General features: G+C 47.4%; 1 protein-coding gene across 3 annotated transcripts in view; it reads left to right on the top strand.

Moving 5' to 3' along the window:
• ARHGEF26 (Rho guanine nucleotide exchange factor 26) overlaps positions 1–20206 on the top strand; it is a 26715-nt gene extending 6509 nt beyond the window's left edge. For 2 of the 3 annotated variants that reach the window (XM_017734379.1, XM_008633749.2), the window contains exons 4-14: positions 421–477; positions 2427–2587; positions 8504–8656; positions 9123–9252; positions 10364–10438; positions 11011–11100; positions 14044–14198; positions 16084–16293; positions 17593–17660; positions 17863–17967; positions 18771–20206. In XM_017734379.1, the coding sequence (XP_017589868.1) occupies positions 421–477; positions 2427–2587; positions 8504–8656; positions 9123–9252; positions 10364–10438; positions 11011–11100; positions 14044–14198; positions 16084–16293; positions 17593–17660; positions 17863–17967; positions 18771–18913 (1347 nt within the window). In that variant the 3' untranslated portion in view covers positions 18914–20206. The remainder of the gene's footprint in view (positions 1–420; positions 478–2426; positions 2588–8503; positions 8657–9122; positions 9253–10363; positions 10439–11010; positions 11101–14043; positions 14199–16083; positions 16294–17592; positions 17661–17862; positions 17968–18770) is intronic. The other variant, XM_017734380.1, reaches the window with a different exon arrangement.
• Positions 20207–20984: the final 778 nt, after the last annotated feature.

Raw genomic sequence — 20984 nt, 5'->3', positions numbered from 1 at the left:
CATTATTGCTGCTGTCCAGCATTGTGGGGCTTTGTGTGCAGGAATAAAATGAGGAATAGTATGTCCTTTAAAATTCCAGGGAACAGGTGGAGCAAGAAGAGAAAGCTGTTGGTGAGATTGTTAGGAGCTTTTGGGGAAGACTGACAGAAATGGGAAGAGGGAAGTGCATGTGAGGTCTTGTGTCTGTGATGTGTCTCTGCTCCATGAAGAGAACAGGGCCTTCCACCTGTGTGCTGCTGTGGCCCTTTCCCGTCCCTTCCCGTCCCTTCCTGTCCCTCCTGATCTGGGCTCTTGTGTTTGGCACTCCTGTAGAGCCAGGCCCTCCTTGGTGCTTCGCTTTGTTTTGATAGTCCTGTATCTCTTTTTAATCACATTTTCCCACAAAAGGTATTACAGATATTGATTGATTTATTTTTTTAGGTGAAGAAGAATGGATTGTCAGAAGCGATCAGCCAGGAGGAAAGGAAAAGACAGGAGGTACTCTCTGTGCTTTGGGGCTGATTGCTCAGGGCTGCACTGCTGGCCTGGGTCAATGCTCTGTTTGTTGATAAGGAGACATTGATAAGAGCCCATTGCTTGGCTTCCTGCCCTCCAGTGAAGTGTCCTCTCTCCTCAGGGAATAAAAATAAACCCAGTCTGTGCTGAGGTGCCTGTGTCCCTGCCAGGGGCTCCTTGGGTGTTCCCTGCACCAGCTCCAGCCCGGCAGCACCAGGGTCGCTGCTGTGCCAGGGAAGGGGTGACATTAACCTTTAGCTCACAGAGGGAGGAGGTGGCACGTGAATTTTTATAGCAGTGAGGAGCAAAGAGCAGCTTTTACAGAGTCCCTGTGAGCAGTGCTGGGCACGTAAGCGCCATGTACCTGCTGGGACCCAGCTGGTTCCTGTGCCCTGGAATGGGGCAGCAGCAGCACTGGGGTGTTTGTCTGTTCTCTCTCTCTTTCCCCTTCGCTCATTTTGTCCTCTTCATCCACTTTCCTCTCCCCCTTTGCTCCTTGTGTCCCCTTCATCTGCTGTACCCTCCTTCCTCACTACAGGGGCTATGTCAAAGTGAATGAGAGGTGTTGAAAAGCGTAGCCTGGCCTAGGCAGCTGTGTCCCTGCAGCTCCTTGCTGAGGTATGTCCTTCCACAGGAAACACAGGGCTTTAGTAGGAACACTGTAGCATTACCTGCCATGGGAATTTCCCCCAGTATCTTTATTCCTCTTCAGGACATACCTCAGCCTCCTCCTGCTGGGAAGCTTCTGAGACAAGGCATATATTTCAGTAATATCCTTTAGGAGCCTTTAGTCTGTGTTTCCTGGAGCCATACTTGCATCCTTTCAAAAAGAACAGGTTCTTTGGATGCCTTTTAAATGTAAAGTCTTTAATGTTACCAAAAATGTTTTCAGGCCTGAGGGGATTTTATTTGAATTTTAGAGGTCAATTCTTTCAGAGGGAGCCTGAATAAATCTTCTTAAGCTGTAGTTACATTACCAAGTCATGCTTTTGCTGTATTTCTTTTAAACTGCCTTCTATCATTTATTCTGTATCTGTTCTTTAAATTGCTTTTTAGAGCCTATTAGATTATTTTGTAATTATATTATATACATTGTCACTGCAGAAAAATATATTTATTGGTTTTCTGCCTTGATTGATGTCCATGTCCTGTCTTCATACACATCCCATCTTTCAGAATCTGTTAGTGAGATGGATCTCTGTGCATATTTTGGCTAAAGAAAATGTGTCACAGATTGATTTGAACTAAAATGATTTTCAGTAGATCTTTTCTTGCAAGCTGAAAGTACTTGTGTATGTGTGTACCAACTGCAGGGTGCACCCTGGCCCCCTGAGAGTGTTACTGTGCTTAGGGGTTCACACATCTGCTGACCCTGATCTCGTGCAGACGAACCCCAGTGTGGCTTCAGGTGCCACCCAGGGATGCCCAGCAAGCACCAGGGAGCTGCCCCCAGCCCCTGGGTGTGTGTCAGGCACCCTTCTCTGGTTTTTATTCTCCAGAATGTGTTTGGATCATGGTGAGATGAATCTCTCTCTCTCCCTCCCTTGCACATCAGAAGCAAAGTGTCTTTGCCCCATTCCTGCCTATGCTGATGACTTCATTACCAGTGTGGGAAGAGCTTGAGGGACCTCAGCCTCGTGCCTGCAGCCTCACTCCTGTGCTGTTGGGCTCACACTTGTTGTCTTTAAACTCCTGGTTTGCAGTTGCATTGAAAACTCTGAATATAGACTTCTTTAAAAAGACTCTTTTTTCTAGTATTAAATAATTTAATTCTAATTAATGATGCAGCTATTACAGAGATGAATATTTGTCATAAACTCTAGCTTACATCCAAAACTTTGCTTTGCACCCCTGCTCAACATTTTCTTTTGTTTTTAAGGAAAAAAGCCCAGTCACTAGTAAATCTCTTCTTTTCCCCCTCCACTTCGCAGGCAATATTTGAGGTGATATCTTCTGAGCACTCCTATTTGCTGAGCCTGGAGATTCTGATCCGGATGTTTAAAAATTCCAGGGAACTGAGCCTCACAATGACCAAAACAGAGAGCCACCACCTCTTCTCCAACATCACGGATGTTTATGAAGCAAGCAAAAAGTAAGCGTGGCATTTCTGTAGTTAACAGAACTGTACATCCTTAAACATAGCAGCAGGTTTCTTTTTGGAAGCTGAGGTAACCATTTTAGTGGTGACCATTTCTTCCAAAACTCCTGCTGGTTTGAAGAGGGAAAGTACAAGCGGCAGAGACTGGAGTGTGAGAGCCTCACCTTTAATGGGGCTGGCCTGGGATTTGTCTCTGAAAATGGGGAGGGAAGGAAAGCACAGAGTGAATTGTAGTGGAAATCAGCATCCTTCAAATCTAAACATTTCTGAGCTAAATGCTGATACATCAGGCATTCCAACCTGGTCCTTCCAGTGCATCAAATAAAGCTTAGTCTGCCTTGTTGAGCTGTTAAAAGTTGAGCTGGAGTTTCATACTTGCCCTGAGGAGCTGGCTCTTGCCAGGTGGTGCAGAGGGTGCTGTCCTGAGGCCACGCTGTGCTCTGGGACTGCCATCCCTGTGTGAGCACCAGGGCCTGGCTCTGCTGCCACGGGGATGAGCTGCTCTGCTGCTGCTGCTTTTGGGCACATTCCTTCAGCCTGAAGCCAGCAAGGGAAACAGACACGCTACAGATAGTGCCTAAAGAGGAGGAAATGGCAGATCTTACATGATACAAATGCAGAAAAGTCTTGTTTGTGGCTGGTAATTACTGCCAATGTTATTTAATCCAGACATGCATATGTATGTACTCTCAGAGTACTTCACACTCTCTTTCAAAAAAAGTTGCTTAATGCGGCTTTGCTTCCTTGCAATTTGTTCTGCGTTCCCAGCAGCAAGTGGATTACTGTGTTCTACATAGCTAAAACATCAAAATGTCTGGTTTGCTTTTCTTATCCCTGATTTCCAGTCTGAAGTGAGCATAGTGGCTGAAGGTTGCACGTCAAGGTATGGAGTGGTCCCAGCTGTAACTCTGTACAGCTTTACACAGATCTCTTTACCTGTGGAACAGAAATACTGGCCTCCTTTCAGAAGGGGGGCTGAAGGTTGAATAAGGATTCTGAATGTTTTTTTATTTTGTTCCCCCTTCTTTTGTCCCCTTTGTAGCAATTGCAAAATTCTGAATTCTTTAGCATTTAACCCTCATTTACTTTGGTGGAACTTGAGAAGTTCCATGTTCCCAGTCATGATAAAGTAATTTCTTGACTTTTTTCTCTGAGACACCACAAAGTCTCTGGAACTTGACATTGTTGGGCAGCAGTTCGACTTTTGTCTTCTGAAATTCATGCAGTAACAAGATCTCATTTCATGGAAGCTGATGTGTTGCGTCAAGTGCAAACCCAGTTCAGGAGCTACAGAGCAGGAGTACGTTTGGGTTGGGTTGGGGAACCTTGCTTTCTCCTCCCCGTTCCCCTTTCTTTTTCTCTTGCAGTTGAGGTCTTCTGCCAGAGGTTGGGGGTTGTGTGGCCCCAGAGCCGCCCCAGTCAGGGGACTGCAGCTTACCAAAGTCTTTATTTTCAAGGAGAAGTTCCTTTTAAAGGTACTCCTTGCATGAAGTGTGAGGTGTAAAAGTAAAGGATAATGGGGGTGGGGAGAGCAGCACTCGTAGGGGAACTCTTAACATCCCTTTTGATTAATAGTCTTCAAAGGAAGTGGGAGGGGGAGGAAAAAAAAAGTGGAAAAATACCACACTAGCCTAGAACTATAATCTTATTCTTTCTTGTCTGTGAAGTCTAATGGTTTAAGAACTTGGTTTTTTATGACTTGGGGTACAATCAGAAGTCGTAACTCCTTTTTAAATTTAAATGAAAACACAATTTCTTTCCCAAGTTGTGCAATACTGTTAAACTAAAACAAAACTTCGTGCTGGCTTTGAGCAACGTCAGTTGTGTAAATAATGGAAGTGATTTTAAACCAGAAGCCTCTTTCTTGCTATCTCCAAATTGTTGCTTTCCATTTTCAAGGTGTTTCAAAGTAGCAGAATCCACCCTTTTGTTAGAAAATGGAGCATCTCTCCCATTTGTCCATATTTTAAGCTGATGTTGCTTGAAAGTCCAAGACCTGGGTATGAGTGTAGTTACCAGTGGTTTTGGTTGCTTGGACAAAAGTTTGGTGAGCTGAAGAACTTGAGCTGATAAAAATACTTTATAAAAACCTTCAGTCAAAACTGCTTAAAGCTTCTGTCTAGGAACTTTGACTTGGATCGTGTTTAATGGAAACTCTCCAGCAACACCAGGACAGGCCTGTAGTGCCTGACAGGGCCATTCCTGGGGAACAAAGCTGCCTTTGTTGGAAGCAAAATGCAGAGAGGTCTCTGCTTTTGGGAGCTCCCTGGAATGTCTCTGACAAAGGGGACTGGAGAGGACCAATCTGTGCAGCACAGGCTGTGGGTGTTTATGGAAAACTCTCGGAAGGTGGCTTCAGACAGCTGGAGTTCCATTGGCCCTTGTGTGATGTGCAGCTCAGAAGTGCTGGAACCCAAACTCACACAGGTCCAGCCCTGGTCAGGAGCTGTTGGGCTGGGCTGCTGGGGATGCCAGGGAACAGCTCAGCCAGGAATGAGTCAGGAATGCAGTCTGAGAAATCCGTGTCAGGGTCTGGAGGTGGGGCAAGAGAGGACACAGCTCCCCAGGAGCCTCTGGGGAAAGAGGAGTTACAGGGAAATTGAGGAGCAGTTGGTCTGCAGGGTCAAATCTCCAAGTTTGTAGGAGAAAGGAAAGCTGTAGCATTTGTGCCTTCTCTGCCATTAGGCCAGCAAAAGGCAAATGCTTTTGTGATACCAGATCAGCATTAGCAGAAAAAGATACTAACAAAAACATTTTAACAGGTTCTGACTGTTTTTAAACGCTGTGTCCTAATGCTACAATCACAGAACATGAACACCCTGGCTGTGATGGGTTCATGACTTACCAAAGACGTTCCCATTTCGTTGTCCCAGTGTCTGGGGGTGCATTTATTGGCTGAATGGACATTTGTTGTCCTGCAGGTCCCACCTCTGACCAGGTGCTGTGGGCACCTTCTGCTGTCTCGAGTCTCTCTGGAACAGGATATCTTGGCAGGGCTGCTGTGGCCTTTCCATGGCTCTGGATTTCTGCCAGGGCACTATAAATAGCTGGAAAGGCAAGTGGCTCCCCAGTGGGACGGGCCCTGGGGCATGGGCTGGCCCAGAGTTGGTGGGTTACAGAGGGAACAAACAGGCTGCAGGGTCGGCTTTTCCTTGTTTGACTCTGTAGCTGCTCCGTGGATATTGCCCAGTAAAAGGTGTTTTATGGGCTGTGAGTTTGCAGGGTTTGGTGTTATATTTGTGTGTGCAGGTACACGTTGGTTTCCATTATTGAGACTGTGGAAACTCACCAGATAAACTGATTTCAGTTCAGCACTTCAATCACCCTCTCTTCAGCCTTTTTTTTTTTTTTTTTGGTAAAAACTGATTTTGATTCAGCATAAAAATTCTATGGAAATAAGTTTATTTTTCCCATTTTTACTGTTTTAAATCCCACTCCCCTTCCCTAAATAACAATAGTGTTGCAGATGTTCAGATTCTGTTCCTGATGAGAGGATTCAGATTTGGAGAGGCTAATCAGAAATCTTTATTACTTCTAGTTATCTCCAGTTGGCGGTTGTTACTCCAGTGCCCCTGTCTCCAGGGAGAAGCAGCTGAATTCTGCTGGCTGCCACTCCGGTGGTTTCTGTCCCTGGATGGTGTCAGCAGCACCCTGGAGCTAAACCTGCATTTCTGAATTTACTCCTTGGCCTTCAGGAGTGTTGCAGAGTGCATGGTTCTTTTAAACAACATAAGGGCAAGATGAGGGAAATCAAATTCTGTCCTATGATGCTGTTTGACTTTCACTTAATTGGATCTAACTTTAATCAGAAAAGTTCTGAATTTAACAGAAAGAGATGTTTGAAATAAATCCTGCTGGCATTCAGCAGAAAAAGCTGCACACATCACAGCAAATTCCTCATTGGTTAAATTGAATGGAATCATTTCATCCCTCAGTCCTGAGCTTTATGACACAATCTGTCCTAAAATTGTAAGTGAAAGGGTTTATGATGTGTCTGGTTCACTGATTGTATCTAATAATTAACAGATTAGATGTGGAAAACCACAATTTTTGATTCAAACATTGATGCAGGATTTCCTTATAGGATATATTCGGAGATGGGACTTGGATTTGCTGCTCCTCTTTGTCCCTCTTTTCCTTTTTTTCCTTTCTTAAGTCTTTTGCTCTCCCAGATCTTTACTGCTCTTACAGTGACTGTCTCTGATGATGTCACTGATGAAGCACCAGATAAATTCTAAAGGTGGAAGTTGTGGCCCAGCAGGGTCCAACACCTTGTCAGTGTGCCATAACACAGCAGGAAATGTTGGATTTCCTCATTTCCTGAGCAAAATGAATTGGCAGCAGTGGGAAGTTCTCCCAGCCATAAACATGTCTGAGCAGAGAGTAACAAATCCAGTGTGGCAGTTCCTGGTCAGTGGTGGGGCTCTGCTGTGGCTCCTGAGACACTGCAGACTCCACACTTAACAGGCTCTTTTTTAGTTCTTTGTTTTGTTTTTTTTTTTCTTTCCTGGACCCCAGTGACACTTCAGGGAACTCTTCCCTCCAGGGTTTGTCCCTGTGTGCTGGAGCTCTCGGAGCAGTGGGTGGGATGTGCCCAAAATCCACAGCACAGGACAAGTCTGAGTGACAACTCAGAACATGTTGTGCCTTGGAAGAGGCTGCATGGGGGACAGAAGGGTGCTGGAGGACTCTGCCTTCAGCAGGGACAGGGAAATCCCCTTGATTGTCGTGGCTCCGACTGACCCAGTGAGCGCCTGGCAGCCACTCCGTGCAGCAGCTGCTCGAAGCACACCTGGAGAGCGCCTTAATTTAGCTAAGCCCTGATGCTGCACGTGTGGATGATCAGCTGCTGTTTGTCCTGTTCTGCTCCTCTCACGTTTGAGGTGTGTTTGTAAAGCAAACTATGGAGAACATCACTTGAAAAAAGGTGGTAGATTTGAAGAGCCACTGTTAGTGATGAAAAAATGGAATAAAGGACTGAAATTAAATAAAGCAGATTTCAAAATATTGGAGCTTAATGTGAGCTCATGTGTTCTAAGTATTTCCTTAATATTTTCTGTGCTATATGAGAATTTTTTTATGAGCTTGTTGACTTCAGGGAGTTGAGGATTCTTGCAGTGAATGCTGATGTACAAAGGCTGCAGCTAGGACAGCTTTTCATGTGTGAGGAGTGACCCGCAGAGCTGATCTGTGAGCTGTTCCACCCAGACAGTGGGGGATTTCCAGTGGGCATCGTGGAAATCAGGGCTTGTGCTTTGGGAACGTTGGGAGTTCAAAAAGCAGTGGGAAACTTCCAGTGGCCAGAGACTCACATGTGGAACACAGCACAGACAATAGGGAAGTTGTCAGAACAAGCATGGTTAGGGGAAGAGCCAGCTCAGGATTTTGGGTTCTGTGCCCATTTTTGGTGTTTCCAATCTGTGTTTGGTTCCAGTGGAGGATTGGAGGATGTGGAGCACCGTGTCCTGCTCCACCACCACCTGGCTTTTGTCCTTGGCTCAGCAGCCACACATACCTGTATTTCACTGAGCACTTCTGGTGTTGTGCTGCCTTTAATTGCAAGAGGAAATGTGTTAATGTGTGTTTGAAGTAGTTTCATTTCTTTTCCAACCTCATTTCTGGAAATTCTGGTCTGACCAGCTCAGTGATGCTGTTTGGTTCTGGCAGTGGGAGAGTGGGAAGTGCCTCTGCCAGCGATGCTGCTGAGCTGCTAGGGGCCAGCAGCACCCTCGGGCCTGTGTCCTGCCAGGATTGCCCTCACTGCCAGGCCAAAGGAGGGATGATCTCACCCTGTCACAGGCCAGTCCAGCTGTCATTAGTTGATAACACCGTGGGTTGTGTCATGTGAGTGTTGTGAGAGAAAGATGCTGTATGTGTGTACAAGTGAGCAATTGATTTTTAACCCCACAGGTTCTTTGAAGAACTTGAGGCAAGGCACCAGAACAACATTTTCATTGATGACATCAGCGACATCGTGGCGAGACACGCGGGCTCCACCTTCGACCCCTATGTGAAGTACTGCACCAACGAGGTGTACCAGCAGAGAACCCTGCAGAGGCTGCTGTGAGCATTGCAGAGCCTCCCCGCAGGGCAGCCACGAGTGGGCCGTGCGCTCTGGTGCCAAGCCCGGGGCTCCCAGCCAGGCGTGTGCTGCTGCGACAGGCTGGGCTGTCCCTGAGGGGCACCTTCTGTGAGGGGACTGGGAGCTCTCCTGGCTGCACAGCCCCATCCTGCCACAGGTCATGGCTCACATCCCCCTTCCTCCATCGGTTCAGAGTCACGCAGTGTGACAGTGGCCCTGTGTGGCACACCTGGGTCTCCCCTCACGGTCAGGGATGGCAGTGCCTGAGGTTTGGTGTCAGTGCTGGGCTGGTGGATCCAAGGGAATAAAGCTGAAGGCTGGGGTGGTCTGACTCTTGCAAATCACGCTGCCTTTTTAATAAAATAATGGTTTATTTAAAATTTAGTAAAACTGCACAGTTGTTTGGTAAAATATGCCATCTAATTCTTTCATCCTCTTTCTCCCCAGAGCCACAAATCCAGCGTTTAAGGAGGTGTTGTCCCGGATCGAGTCCCACGAGGATTGCCGGAATTTGCCCATGATCTCCTTCCTCATCCTCCCCATGCAGAGAGTCACTCGTCTTCCCTTACTGATGGATGTGAGAACACCTTTTTCCCTCTTTCCTTGCTGCATGTTCTTGCAGTGGTAACATTCTCTCATACTCAGTTCTGGTTCACTCCAGTCTCTTCACGTCTTCTCCCTCACACCAGTCCTGGGCTGTGCATTATGAAGTCCTGCTGCATTTGTTTGCTGACTGGGACTGGATCTTCTTGCTCCCCCATTCACAAGTTAAATATTTGGATATTCTAATAGGAAAATTGTACAGTAAAAGGTCAAAATGGTTCTGAAACTCAGGAGGAGCCAGCACAGAAATTGTATGTAGTGCTAGAATTGAAATGAACCCTGCAGCTGAAAAACAAGACCTGCTGTCCTGTGGGTTGGGTGAGGGCGCTTTGGCAGGGAATACCCTTGGGAACCTGAAGGATGGACTCCATTCCCAAGGGAGCTGTGTGTGAGTGGCACTGAGCTGTCCCTCCCTGTGCAGTGACCCGGGACTTGGAGAGAGCAATGGAAGTGCCAGAGGGAGTGTTTGTCAGGCAGAGCTCACACCAGGAGTTGTGGTATTTCAGTTAAGGTGCCAGAACTAAATGAGGAGCCAGCAGGAGTGCAGATTGTGATCAGGCTCTGGTTCCAGCACTGGTAGGAGCAGAAACAGAACTGATCATTTTGTTCTGTATATTTTTTAATTGAGCACTCATTAATTTGATCACCTGGACAGTTAGTTCATTCACGGACATTGAATTCTCTCTTCTTCGCAGTACATTTCCAGGTAAATGTAATAATCCAGTATTCCTGCAGTGTGTAACTGGGGGTGCCTTACCCTTTTGGGTTTTTCTTTCCTACACCTCCTTCCCCTCTTTGACTGAAATCTAAACAAGCAAATCAAGCATTTTATTTCCCACTCTTTCAGTTTTGATTTTTGTTTAGAGATGGTTCTGTAAACCTTATGTTGAGAGGTGCAAAGCATCACTTTGCTCCCAGAAGCTTTCCAGAGAGGCATTCCTCAGTGTGACCAAGTGGCCAGTGTTCCCTCTTTATCCCAGTCCACAGCTGTGATTCAGCTCCTGGATTTCAGTTAAGATGTGAAATGTCTGTGGGTTGCAATCTGTGCTGCTTGGTCCTCTGAAGTAACTGATGTTTTATTTCAGACTATTTGCCAGAAAACCCCCAAGGATTCAACAAAATACGAGAATTGCAAGCAGGCTCTGAAAGAAGTCAGCAAGGTATGTTCTCAAGTTATTGAGTTATTCCTATGTACTTGCAGGGAAAAATGGATGTTTTCCCTGCATAAATAATGCAGGTGGGAAGAGCACTGAAGCATAAAAGCTCTACATTGCTTTATTCAGGAAAGGCCTTGGGGATTTGGTTTGTACAGAATTACTGGTTCTTACTTGGGAAAAGATCCCAAACTGGATGATACCATGGTGGTTCCAGGTTTGTGTGTGGGAGCAGTGTGGGAAGTTAATCCAGCTGGGAGGAGGGTGTGTGTTTGGAGCCGATTGTCAGCCTGGATCAGAGCAGCGGCCCTGCTCAGCCAGAACTTGGGCTGAATCTTTGTTCCCCCTGGAGAATCACAAATTATCAGGGCCCTGTGGGATCGTTGGGGTGAGGGGAATCTCGGGGCGGTGCAGCTGTGGGGTCAGCCCTGGTCAGTGGGGCCCTGCAAACCCCTCGTCGTGGTGGACGTGCCCCTGCTGGGGGTTTGTGCCCCCTGAAGTGCCTTTTCCAAGGCAGCAGCAGTTTGTGCTGGAGGCTCAAGGCCCCAGGCCCTGCTCAGCCCCTGTCTCCTTTGCAGCTCGTGCGCCTGTGCAATGAGGGCGCCCGCAAGATGGAGAGGACGGAGATGATGTACACCATTAACTCCCAGCTGGAATTCAAAATCAAGGTAGGCTGAGGATCGCACAAGGGATTTTGAATAAATACTGAATGAAGGGTACTCCTTGCTGTAAAGATAAAGCTGCTGTGAAGATTTTGGCATTAGGAGAGAGGCCAAAGGCTGCTGCTCAGTGCTGAGACTTGCTTATGTACCTGATGGGAAAGGTGTGCCTGGGAAAGCACTTCCAGGCCGCGGAAGGATCCTGGGAGTGTTTGTCCTTCCCCTTAAGGGTGGGATATCACAGGTTTCTATTAAAAACAGCCTGTACAATCAGTCTTTTGTTGGAAATAACAACAGACCCAGTCATAGGTAGGGGAGGTTTATTGGACCTTCTTCAAGTACAGTTATTGTTTCTATTCAATGTTTGCTACAATCCTGTTTCTGTAATTGATGTCTGACACTGTTACATAATGAGGATTCTTTTGGGAGAAGATTGTTTTATTGTCAGGAATGCAGTGAGTGGAGGTTCATGGTTTTCAAAGCACAGCTCTTGAAAGGCTCTGGAGGCAAATGCTGCCTCCAAAAAGACATGTTCAACTTGCCTAAAGTATTTTTATTCTCAAACTTTGATTAAAAATTGACAGTAATAATATTTGCTTATAGCAACAGCAACAAGAAATAAAACACTTCAGGGCAGGTGACATCAGAGCATTTTCTGATGGGTGGTAACAGACTCAAGTCTTCAGTGAGTCCAGCCCAGTGTCAGGGCTGAGCTGCTCTGTGGTTCCACTCAGATCCCAGGAGCCTTTTGGGATCTAGGCCTGCAGGGTCTGGAGTCCCTCACCTTCCCCCAGGAGGGGACGTGCTGGTTGTCCCTCCCATGCTGTCTGTCCCTGTCTGTCCCTCCCAGCTCTGTGGCTCCTGGGGGTCCCACCCCACCCCACCCCGTGATGAGCAGCTCGTGCTGGTGCCATGGCAGCAGCAGCAGCTTTGGGGGCTTTGTCTTTCTGTGCTTTTGTGTGAGATTTCCCTCTGTGCATCCAAACCCCAGCCCTGCAGTGGGTCAGGCCCTGGCGGGACGGGGCAGCCCCGCTCTGGTTAAATGCATTTTTCACTTCTGAGAGCCTGTTTTCTGCAGCAGGGACATGGTGCAATTAAGGAAAAATTAAAGTAAAACCAAGCTGCCTCTGGAAGAGAGTCAATTACTGCGTGCCCCGACCCCCCCCACCCCACCCCGTGATGAGCAGCTCGTGCTGGTGCCATGGCAGCAGCAGCAGCTTTGGGGGCTTTGTCTTTCTGTGCTTTTGTGTGAGATTTCCCTCTGTGCATCCAAACCCCAGCCCTGCAGTGGGTCAGGCCCTGGCGGGACGGGGCAGCCCCGCTCTGGTTAAATGCATTTTTCACTTCTGAGAGCCTGTTTTCTGCAGCAGGGACATGGTGCAATTAAGGAAAAATTAAAGTAAAACCAAGCTGCCTCTGGAAGAGAGTCAATTAGGAAAACGGGATGAACTCATTTGGAGTACAGATTAGAGGAATTTTTTGTTCATCCTCAAATAGAACTTTTTAAAGTATTTTTTGCTTGTAAACCAATCATCGTGGGACTGTAATTCTGTTTTATAGCCATTATAAATTAGTTAAAGTATTTCTGTTCTTGCCCAGCCTCACAGAGTTTTGGGGATTTGTTTATTATTTTGTTAGATGTAACTGTGGAGAATTTCATGGGAGCACAAGGGAAGTGACTCAAATCTTGTCTTGCTTTTGTACATGGCTCAACTGTAGAACTAAATTTTTAATTAAGTTTCAGTGGTTTTTGTTCTTAAATTTTGCGTCTTTTGCACCAGAGAAGTTGTGGGGGTTTGTTTTAGGGAGTCTATATTTGTTCTCCAGCAGCGAGGTCTCAGTCCCAGCGCTGGGTTGGGGTTTGGCTCAGCAGGTACAGGCAGGCTGCAGTTGGCTCAGCCAAGGGATTAACAGATACAAAAAGCCAGCTCATGCAGAATAGGGAAGGCAGCTGACAAGCTGTGTGAAGGGATGTTTATTAAAAGCATGTGAAAGGTGCTTAAATGAGGGGAAAACAGGCAGTTGTGTTCATTAGTGTGGACTTGGTCTGCCTGGAGCGTCTGTCTCGGCGCAGCCTCAAAGGGATCTGTGTGACCAGGACAGTCCCACATCTCCCTCCACCTTCCCAGCCCAGAGAAACAAAAAGTCCTCCTGTGCTCTCTGTGTCTCCTGCAGCTGGGAATAATTTGGATTAATAAAGGCACATCTTCAGGCAGCTCAGATCCTTTGGTGTCTTGCTGCAGCTGCTGCAGGTGTTGGTCCTCACCTAGAGAAAAACGAAGCTCCTGCTCCACGTGAGCTGGATAAAGAGAGGAGCTGTAGGATCCCTAATTATCCATCTGAACCAAAACCTGGCAGGTAACTGAGACACTTCAGGAGCCCCTAATGAGAACAGCAAGGCCATGGAAACATTCCCCTCCCACTGCCGAGGAAGGGCATGTCAGAGGTGTGGGGAGGAAGGAGGCTGTACCTGCGCCTCCTGGGGGAGGAAGGTTTGTGCAACCCTGCCCGCCTTTCCCGGGTGACACCGGCACAGGGAATGTCACCTCTGCTCCAAGACGAGCTGTGAGGTACCAAGGACGCTCCTGTGTCCCCAAGTGCTTCAGGAGCCTGTCTCACCCTGCAGAGCATTCCTGAAGTCAGGCTTTGCTCTGTGCCCTCAGGAGGTCTCACAGTGTGTTCCATCCCCAGTGTGACCAGTCAAGTCTGTTCACTTCTATTTTCAGTGAGCGGTGATGACAGGTGCCCGAGTGATTCCCAGGTATTTGCAGCTGTTACCTGTGTGTTGTAGCAATGATGGAGTCCCTTAAACTTTGGTAACCTCTTCATGTTCGTAATCTCTGACCTTTGAGTTTATTCAAGCATTTTTCCCAAATAGATTATACTCTGTTCTCTATTTTTAAAAAATTCTCTAATTTTGAAGGATTACAATGTGATTTTCTTGCCTTGCAGCCATTTCCATTGGTTTCCTCTTCACGGTGGTTGGTGAAAAGGGGCGAATTAACAGCATATGTAGAAGACACTGGACTTTTTTCCAAAAGAACCTCTAAGCAGCAGGTGTACTTCTTCCTCTTCAACGACGTCCTCATCATCACTAAGAAGAAGAGGTAAGAGCTTCACCAATATAAGGCTGCTTTTGTGTTCAATCCTTGAATCACAGTGACTTTTAACATGATCCTGGCTGTGGAATGAGTTCAGGAGTTATTTGAGTCTCTATCGTGGGTTACAAATTACAAGTAACTGCTTGTTAAACAGGATTTACTTTTAGCAAACACAGTTGAGATTCCAAATTGTCAGACGAATTAAAAAGTTCATTCTTGATGCCCTAGCAAAGACAGAAGTTTGGGAAGGATAAAGTATTGGGAATGTCCTTTCCCTTCCACACTTCCCACGATTCCCAGAGCGTGAAGCTCCCCCTGCCAAGTGCCAAAGCTCGTTTACGGTGCTGGAGCTCTGGGTGAGCTGTGTTCCCACCCACAGTGTTGCCATGGCACCACAGCAGTGGACAGAAATGTTTGTTGCTAGTTGAGGTTGGATGTTTGTGGTTTTCCTTGAGCAGTTCAATCTCAGAAGATTCTTAACATTGCACTAAGACATCTCTCCTCACTATGTGCTAAAAATGGCCATTTCTGAGGCTGTGCTTTGGGCTTTACCCAGAGTTCCTCTCCAGCCCCTGCTCAGCAGCCTTTGCCTGGCTCTGTCCCACCTCTGTCCCGGCTCTTGTGTGCTGGAACTGCTCAGGAACTGTGGCTCTGACCTGCTGGAGACCCTGCAGAGGAGGGAGCCAAAGGGCTCTGCAGTCACAGGGCTGCTCTCTGGGATTGGGCAGGAGGGGACATGGGGACTTGGGATGTGTCACGGTGCACAAGGCTTTGAAGAGGGATAAAAATCTGCTTTTCCCCACTGCCCAGCTTTTAGTTTGTGGGGAATGTTTCTTCTGCCAGTTGTCCTTGTAGCCCCTCCTGTGTGTAGGCACAATCTGATTAAAAAAAAAATCATGACAAAAAGACATAATACTTGCCAAGCACTACTGCAGTGTCTTGAGAGGAGCAGTCAGTGCCAGCAGGTGCTGGGATGCTGGATCCAAGGGGAAAGGCCAGCCGAGGTGTGGCTGGTGCTCAGGAAGGGTCAGCCCAGTCCTGCTCACAGACCTGGCTGTGGGTTGGATTAGGACATGAGCTGAAGGGTGGGGGCAATCAGTGCAGTATTGATTCCAGAGGGCTCGCTTGAAATGCACTGTCTGCTTTTGTATCTGTTTAGAGTCCCTTTAGCAGGAGTCTGATCCAACTGGTTTGTGGGATGGAGGTGAGGAGTAGGAAGGATTTGTAGAAGTTTATCTGTTGATTAATTAGTAAGAAATGCTGTTATGATTAGCTGTGCACATGTGCAGACTAGTTGATTAATTCATAAAAAATGTATTTGTTATTCATTGCACAAATGCATAGACACATTTCCAGATGCAAGATTCCCAGGTAGGGATGGCAGCAATCCCAGCTGGGATTGCCAGATTTTCCCTTGGCTAAGGAGTTATTCAGACTAAAATACTGAACTAACTTCTTTAAAAAAAAACCACACCCCCAAAAAAACCCGAACACTCAAACAAAACCAAACCCACCTGTCTCAAACCAAAAAACCTAACCAACCCTTTCCCTGGTTCAGAGCATCTGAGCAGGATTGGTTCCATAAGAAGCATGTTCTCTGTCCATTGTTTGGGAGTGCACAAAGCTGTTCTGGAGAAAGGCCCCAAAGCAGTCTCAGTGTTCAGTTCACAGAACACCAGTGAACATGTACCCCCCCCCAGCTGAAGCGGGGGCTCTGTGTTACACCAAACCCGCTGGCAGAAGCTGGTGCCCCCCGTGCGCAGCTGTGAGGTGCTGGAAGAACTGTCCCTACGTGGCATTAGATGCAGTGTCTGTGACTGCGGTTGCTTCCAGACAAAGTGAATGGGAACTAAACTTTTCCTGGTGTTTTCCTCCCGGCTGTGCCCTGCAGTGAGGAGAGTTACAACGTCACTGAGTACTCCCTGCGGGAGCAGCTGCTGGTGGTGCCGTGTGACGGGGAGGAACCCGGCTCCTCTCCCGGGAAGAACGCGGCAGGGATGCTCCACTCTGCACGGAATTCTGCGTCCTACCTCTTCAGGCTCGTGCTCCTCAGCAACCACGCCGGGGACAGGGTGGAGATGCTCCTGGGAGCAGAGACTCAGTGAGTACAGTTACTTCAGGGATTTCTTCACCTGATTGTCTCCACAGGCTGCCCCTCTTGCCCTGGCTGAAGTAGTAAATATTTATTTATTTATTTATTCTTATTACTTGTTCTAGTTTATTACTTTAAACTACTGGGTAAGGCCTCGATTACCCTGCCTGCAGAGATCAGTGTAGCCTGCCGTGCCTCAGGCAGGTTCCTGTGCAGGGCCAGCCCTGGGCTCGCGGCCCTCACCCCGAGGGTCGGCACTGCCGGGTGGGTGTCACCGTGGGGCTGTGCGGGCACAGCACCAGGATGGGGCACAGGAGTGTCCCCAGGCACACCCAGAGTGTTCTGGGCCTCAAGCAGGGTGCTGTGGGTATTGGTGGTGATGGCTGGATGGTGCAGCAGTGGGAGCAGAGCAGGGTTCGTGCAGGAGGAGCCCTGCTCCGTGCTCTCCTGGGCACTGAGGAGTATCTGGCCTTAGAAACCAGCAACAGCCAGTGCCTGCTCTGAGGCGCACACGTGCCATCAACTTCCACATGACCTCCCAGCACTGAAAGAGTTCATTTGTTCTGGGGGAAGCTGGAGGTGGGACAGAGACATGAAAGGGAGTGCTCCAGACATGTCCCTGCCTGGAAAATTTGATAGTTTTAGGTTGGCTTTCAAAGTTTAGAATAACCGTGAAAGGAACTAAAAAGATCATCAGTGCTTTCTATTAAATATCTCATTATGAAGGCAGCAGATGATTCAGACTTGTTTGGAAATGCAATTTTATTGGGGAAAAAATGCAGGACATTTTTAGTTGTCTGGGCTTTGTATGAAAAGACATTTTGTTCTGCAGACTTATTATTGATTTGTTCTATGCTGTTTGCAGTATAAATGGCAGTCCAGCTGATCATCACTCAGAGCAAGAGTCTGAAAAGAATTCCTGTATTTTAAGTTACCTATTTTTATACTCTTATCCTGTGCTTTGAGAAGGATGGGAAGGGAATTTTTAAGGCCAAACGTTCAGAGAGTTGTGTGCCAGTTTTGTGCAGGTAAAACTGAAATGTTTTCTCTGACACAAAGATTTTTAGCACAGTTTGGTCCTGTTTTGTCATTTCTGTGGCATGTGGGTCCCAAGGACAAAAGTACCAGTGTTAGGTGAGAACTTTCTATTGCCCTGTGAAGAAGGCACAGAATACACAGAGGCGATGACACACAGGGGTTACTCACAGGTGCTGAAGAGAGAGATGCTGGCACTGGAAAAAGTAAGGGCAGTCTCAGTGGTGGCCATTATCCAGGGCCTGAGTCGGGACACTGGGTTCTGCTTTGCAGGAGTGACAGAGCCCGCTGGATCACGGCACTGGGCCAGGACAGCGATGGGCACCACACGGACAGGACCAGTAAGTTACAGCTGCTGGGACCTGTGCGTGCTCTGCAGGGGAACAGCACCACCCTCAGTGGGGGCTGGGGTGGGCTGGGACTACCCTAAGGGATGGGAGGGGAAGTGTAAAGTGGAAAACTTTTTAATAAATGGTGATGTGTTGTAATAAAAGCTCCTGCCCTGTAACTGGTTTAACTAAGCCTGGCTTGCTCCTTCCCCAGCACTGGCTCAGGTGGAGATCATCAGAACGTACACAGCCAAGCAGGCTGATGAACTCTCTCTCCAAGTCGCTGATGTCGTTTTGGTTTATCAAAAAGTGAATGATGGTGAGTGAGGATTTTGCTGTCAGTAACCATTTGTCACCTCTGCAGGGGGGGATCCAGCTACAAAAACTTGTTTCCTAATAGCATAGGGCTTGCAGTGAGTAGAGGTTCAGCTTCCAAGGAAAACGTGAGCATTTGGGTTCAGGTTTCTAAAGGAAGAAGCAGATACAACCAGCTGCAGAACCTGGCTGCTGGCCAGTTTTGGCATGGGAGGTGCCCACAAATAGGAAATTGAATTTGTCAAAAAACATTTTAGTGAGTGCCAGTGTTGTCCAAGAAAACCATCCCCAGTCTGTCATGCCGTGGCCTGGGCTTTCCTGCTGCTACAGCTCTGGCACAGAGTGGTTGCTGAGGTTTTCCACAGGATCAAGTATTGCCCAAGATCAAAGTGATTCTTGCCTGGACCTGCCCACTGATAGCACCAAGGGCTGGCTCAGGGATGCAGGACACTGTCAGCACCTGAGGAGCTAAATTCTATCTTTCTGTTGCTCAGTTACCTGTGAAATCAGAGATCCTGTCATTTGTGCTGCATTGCTCTCTTCAGATTACAGCTCTATAGCATTATTTCGAACTCTATTTGAATGACAGTATTTTAAAAAACAGTGAAATTATGCAATACTTTGCACGTACTATTTCATTCCTGGTCTGGCTCTATTAAAAAAATCTGCCAAAGCTATCCTAAACTGGTACTTGATTCCCAGCCAGGCAAGAATGTATGTGATGACCATCAGCTTGGTCACCTTAGTGCCACCAGCCAGGTGTGTGGGGTCAGCTGCAGAGGTGTCACTGTTGTCCCTTCCCCACAGGCTGGTACGAGGGGGAGCGGCTGCGGGACGGCCAGAGGGGCTGGTTCCCCTCAGAGTGTGCCAGGGAGATCACCTGCAGGGCCACGCTGGACAAGAACATGGAGCGCATGGGGCGCCTGCTGGGGCTGGAAACCAACGTGTAGCCTTATCCTTGCCCCGCACCCTGGAGGCTGCGCCAGCTGCCGTGGGCTCCGGCTGGGACAAGGGACACCAGAGCCACAATCCAGCAGCAGCACACTGGAGACTCACGATCCCTTCTCTGCTGGCATTCTGAGAGCTCCAGACTGAACCCTGCCTCCACCAGGAGCACACTACAGCAGTGTCTTGGGCACTCTTTGCAGCTCCTCCATCACTGCGTCCTTACACTCTTGCTCCATCTGGTTTTGAGCATCTGAACTTGTTTTCAGCAGAACTCTGTAGGGGACTGGGTCCCCTGCCCCCACACCCAGAGCTGGTGGTAAACAGCAGTGCTGGGTGTCCTGCTCCTAAGGAGCTGCAGTGCTACAGCCCCAGCCACTGTGTTGCAGGACACTTCCCCTTGTGTCAGCACCTGAACTCGACTGACCAGCTCTGTACTTTGTGAAGGCTGACCTACCTCTCCAGTGCAAATCCAGGGATGTCCCGCCTGTCACAGGCAGAGCTGGCACAACCTCAACAAGGAATCCTGAGCTATGCCTCCAGTGGGGGTGGTCTCTGATAGCAAGAAGCTGCTCAGCCTGGCTCCAGGTTCTGTGGGCAAAGGATTTCTGAAAGCAAGAACAAGGTACCACACTGTGCAGAGTAGGTGCTGCTGATCCATCCTAGCACAGGTGTTTTACTGCAGAATAGCTGCTGCAAGTGGGGGCAGTTGTTTCTGGTTTCCTCAGGAGTCTAAGGAGGTCTTGCACTTCACTTAGTGTTTCACAGCAGGGGTGTGATGAGGAGAACATGAAATGCACTCACTGCTCTGGGAACAAATGTACTCAAGTGTGAACAGACTGCAGAGCAGGTGTCTGGAGAGAGGTGTGAGTGTTTGTACGATACAAAGCCTCCCTTTAAAGGACCAGCTGCTGACGCAGCAGTGTGGAAATTGCTCACTAGAAATGAGGGGACAACTTGTAGTACCAAGGCTTTCTTCTTTTCCCATCCTCTGTGAAGGGGATGGATGCTGGTTTTTATCCTGCAAGATGCTGGTTTGAGTGGTGAGTGAATTGGGTGTAAAGATGTGTATCTCTAACAATTTACACTACATTAGGAAGGCAATAATTTTGTACAGAAATACTTACCTGGACAGTGGTTATACAGCCTTGCAAATTAATTTATAAGCAGACTGATAACATAATGAGAGAAACTGTAAATTGAAGAAAGACTTATTTAACATAGTAAAAATACTGCTACTGTTTTAACAAATTTTATTGTATACATGCAGATGTTTAACACATAACTGAATGTATAAATCCAAGCATTAATTTTATTCAGATTTTTTAATACATTGTATATATTTTTCATACCTACTTTTTCCAAAAAATGCTGTAATGTTTTGTAAAGACATTTTTCCTATTGCTGGACACAGTTCTCCAGGAATTAAAAGACTTCTATGATTTTATAGGACAACAATCAATAAAATTTCTTTTAAATCCTTACTAAAAGAAGTTTGATTTTTTTTTAAAATACCATAAATACCATTTTGGTCAGAGAAATTAAATCTCTTCGGTAAACACTGACACTTTAGATTTTCCTGTTCTGTAAAGATAAATAGCACCATCCTGTGTCCTACTACTTCATCTGCCATAGATCCCATTTACCTGTTGGACGTGGCCTGGGACAGCATCTCATTGCTGAGACAGCATTAAGAGGGAAGTGAAAAGAGTCTTCAGTTCCCTCTGCTTCCTGTAGTTTGGCACAGGTCAGCTGGAAGGGACCTACACCCCTGTGCAGTCCAACCCCCTCAGGGCTGACCCAGTGTTAAATCCTGTTCTTGAGGGCCCCCACAGCCTCTTAAACACCCTCAGCTGTGGGGCATCACCACCTCTCCAGGGTACCTGTTCCTGGGTCTGTCCATTCCCTCAGTGAAGTCCTGTTTCCTCGTGCTCAGTCTGAATCTCAGCTTTAACTATTATTCCCCAGCCTCCTGTCCCTGGAGCCCAGGGAAGGGGAGGCTCAGCCACTCTCATTTAGCCATTCCACAATATTTTCATTAGCCAAAAAAAAAAAAAAAAAAAAAACAAAAACAAG

The sequence above is a fragment of the Corvus brachyrhynchos genome, unplaced genomic scaffold (genome assembly GCF_000691975.1).
Source record: "Corvus brachyrhynchos isolate BGI_N302 unplaced genomic scaffold, ASM69197v1 scaffold544, whole genome shotgun sequence".
In the NCBI taxonomy this organism is placed as follows: Eukaryota; Metazoa; Chordata; class Aves; order Passeriformes; family Corvidae; genus Corvus; species Corvus brachyrhynchos.
The sequence above is the reverse complement of the archived record's forward strand: the minus strand, read 5'-3'. Positions and strand labels throughout refer to the sequence as shown.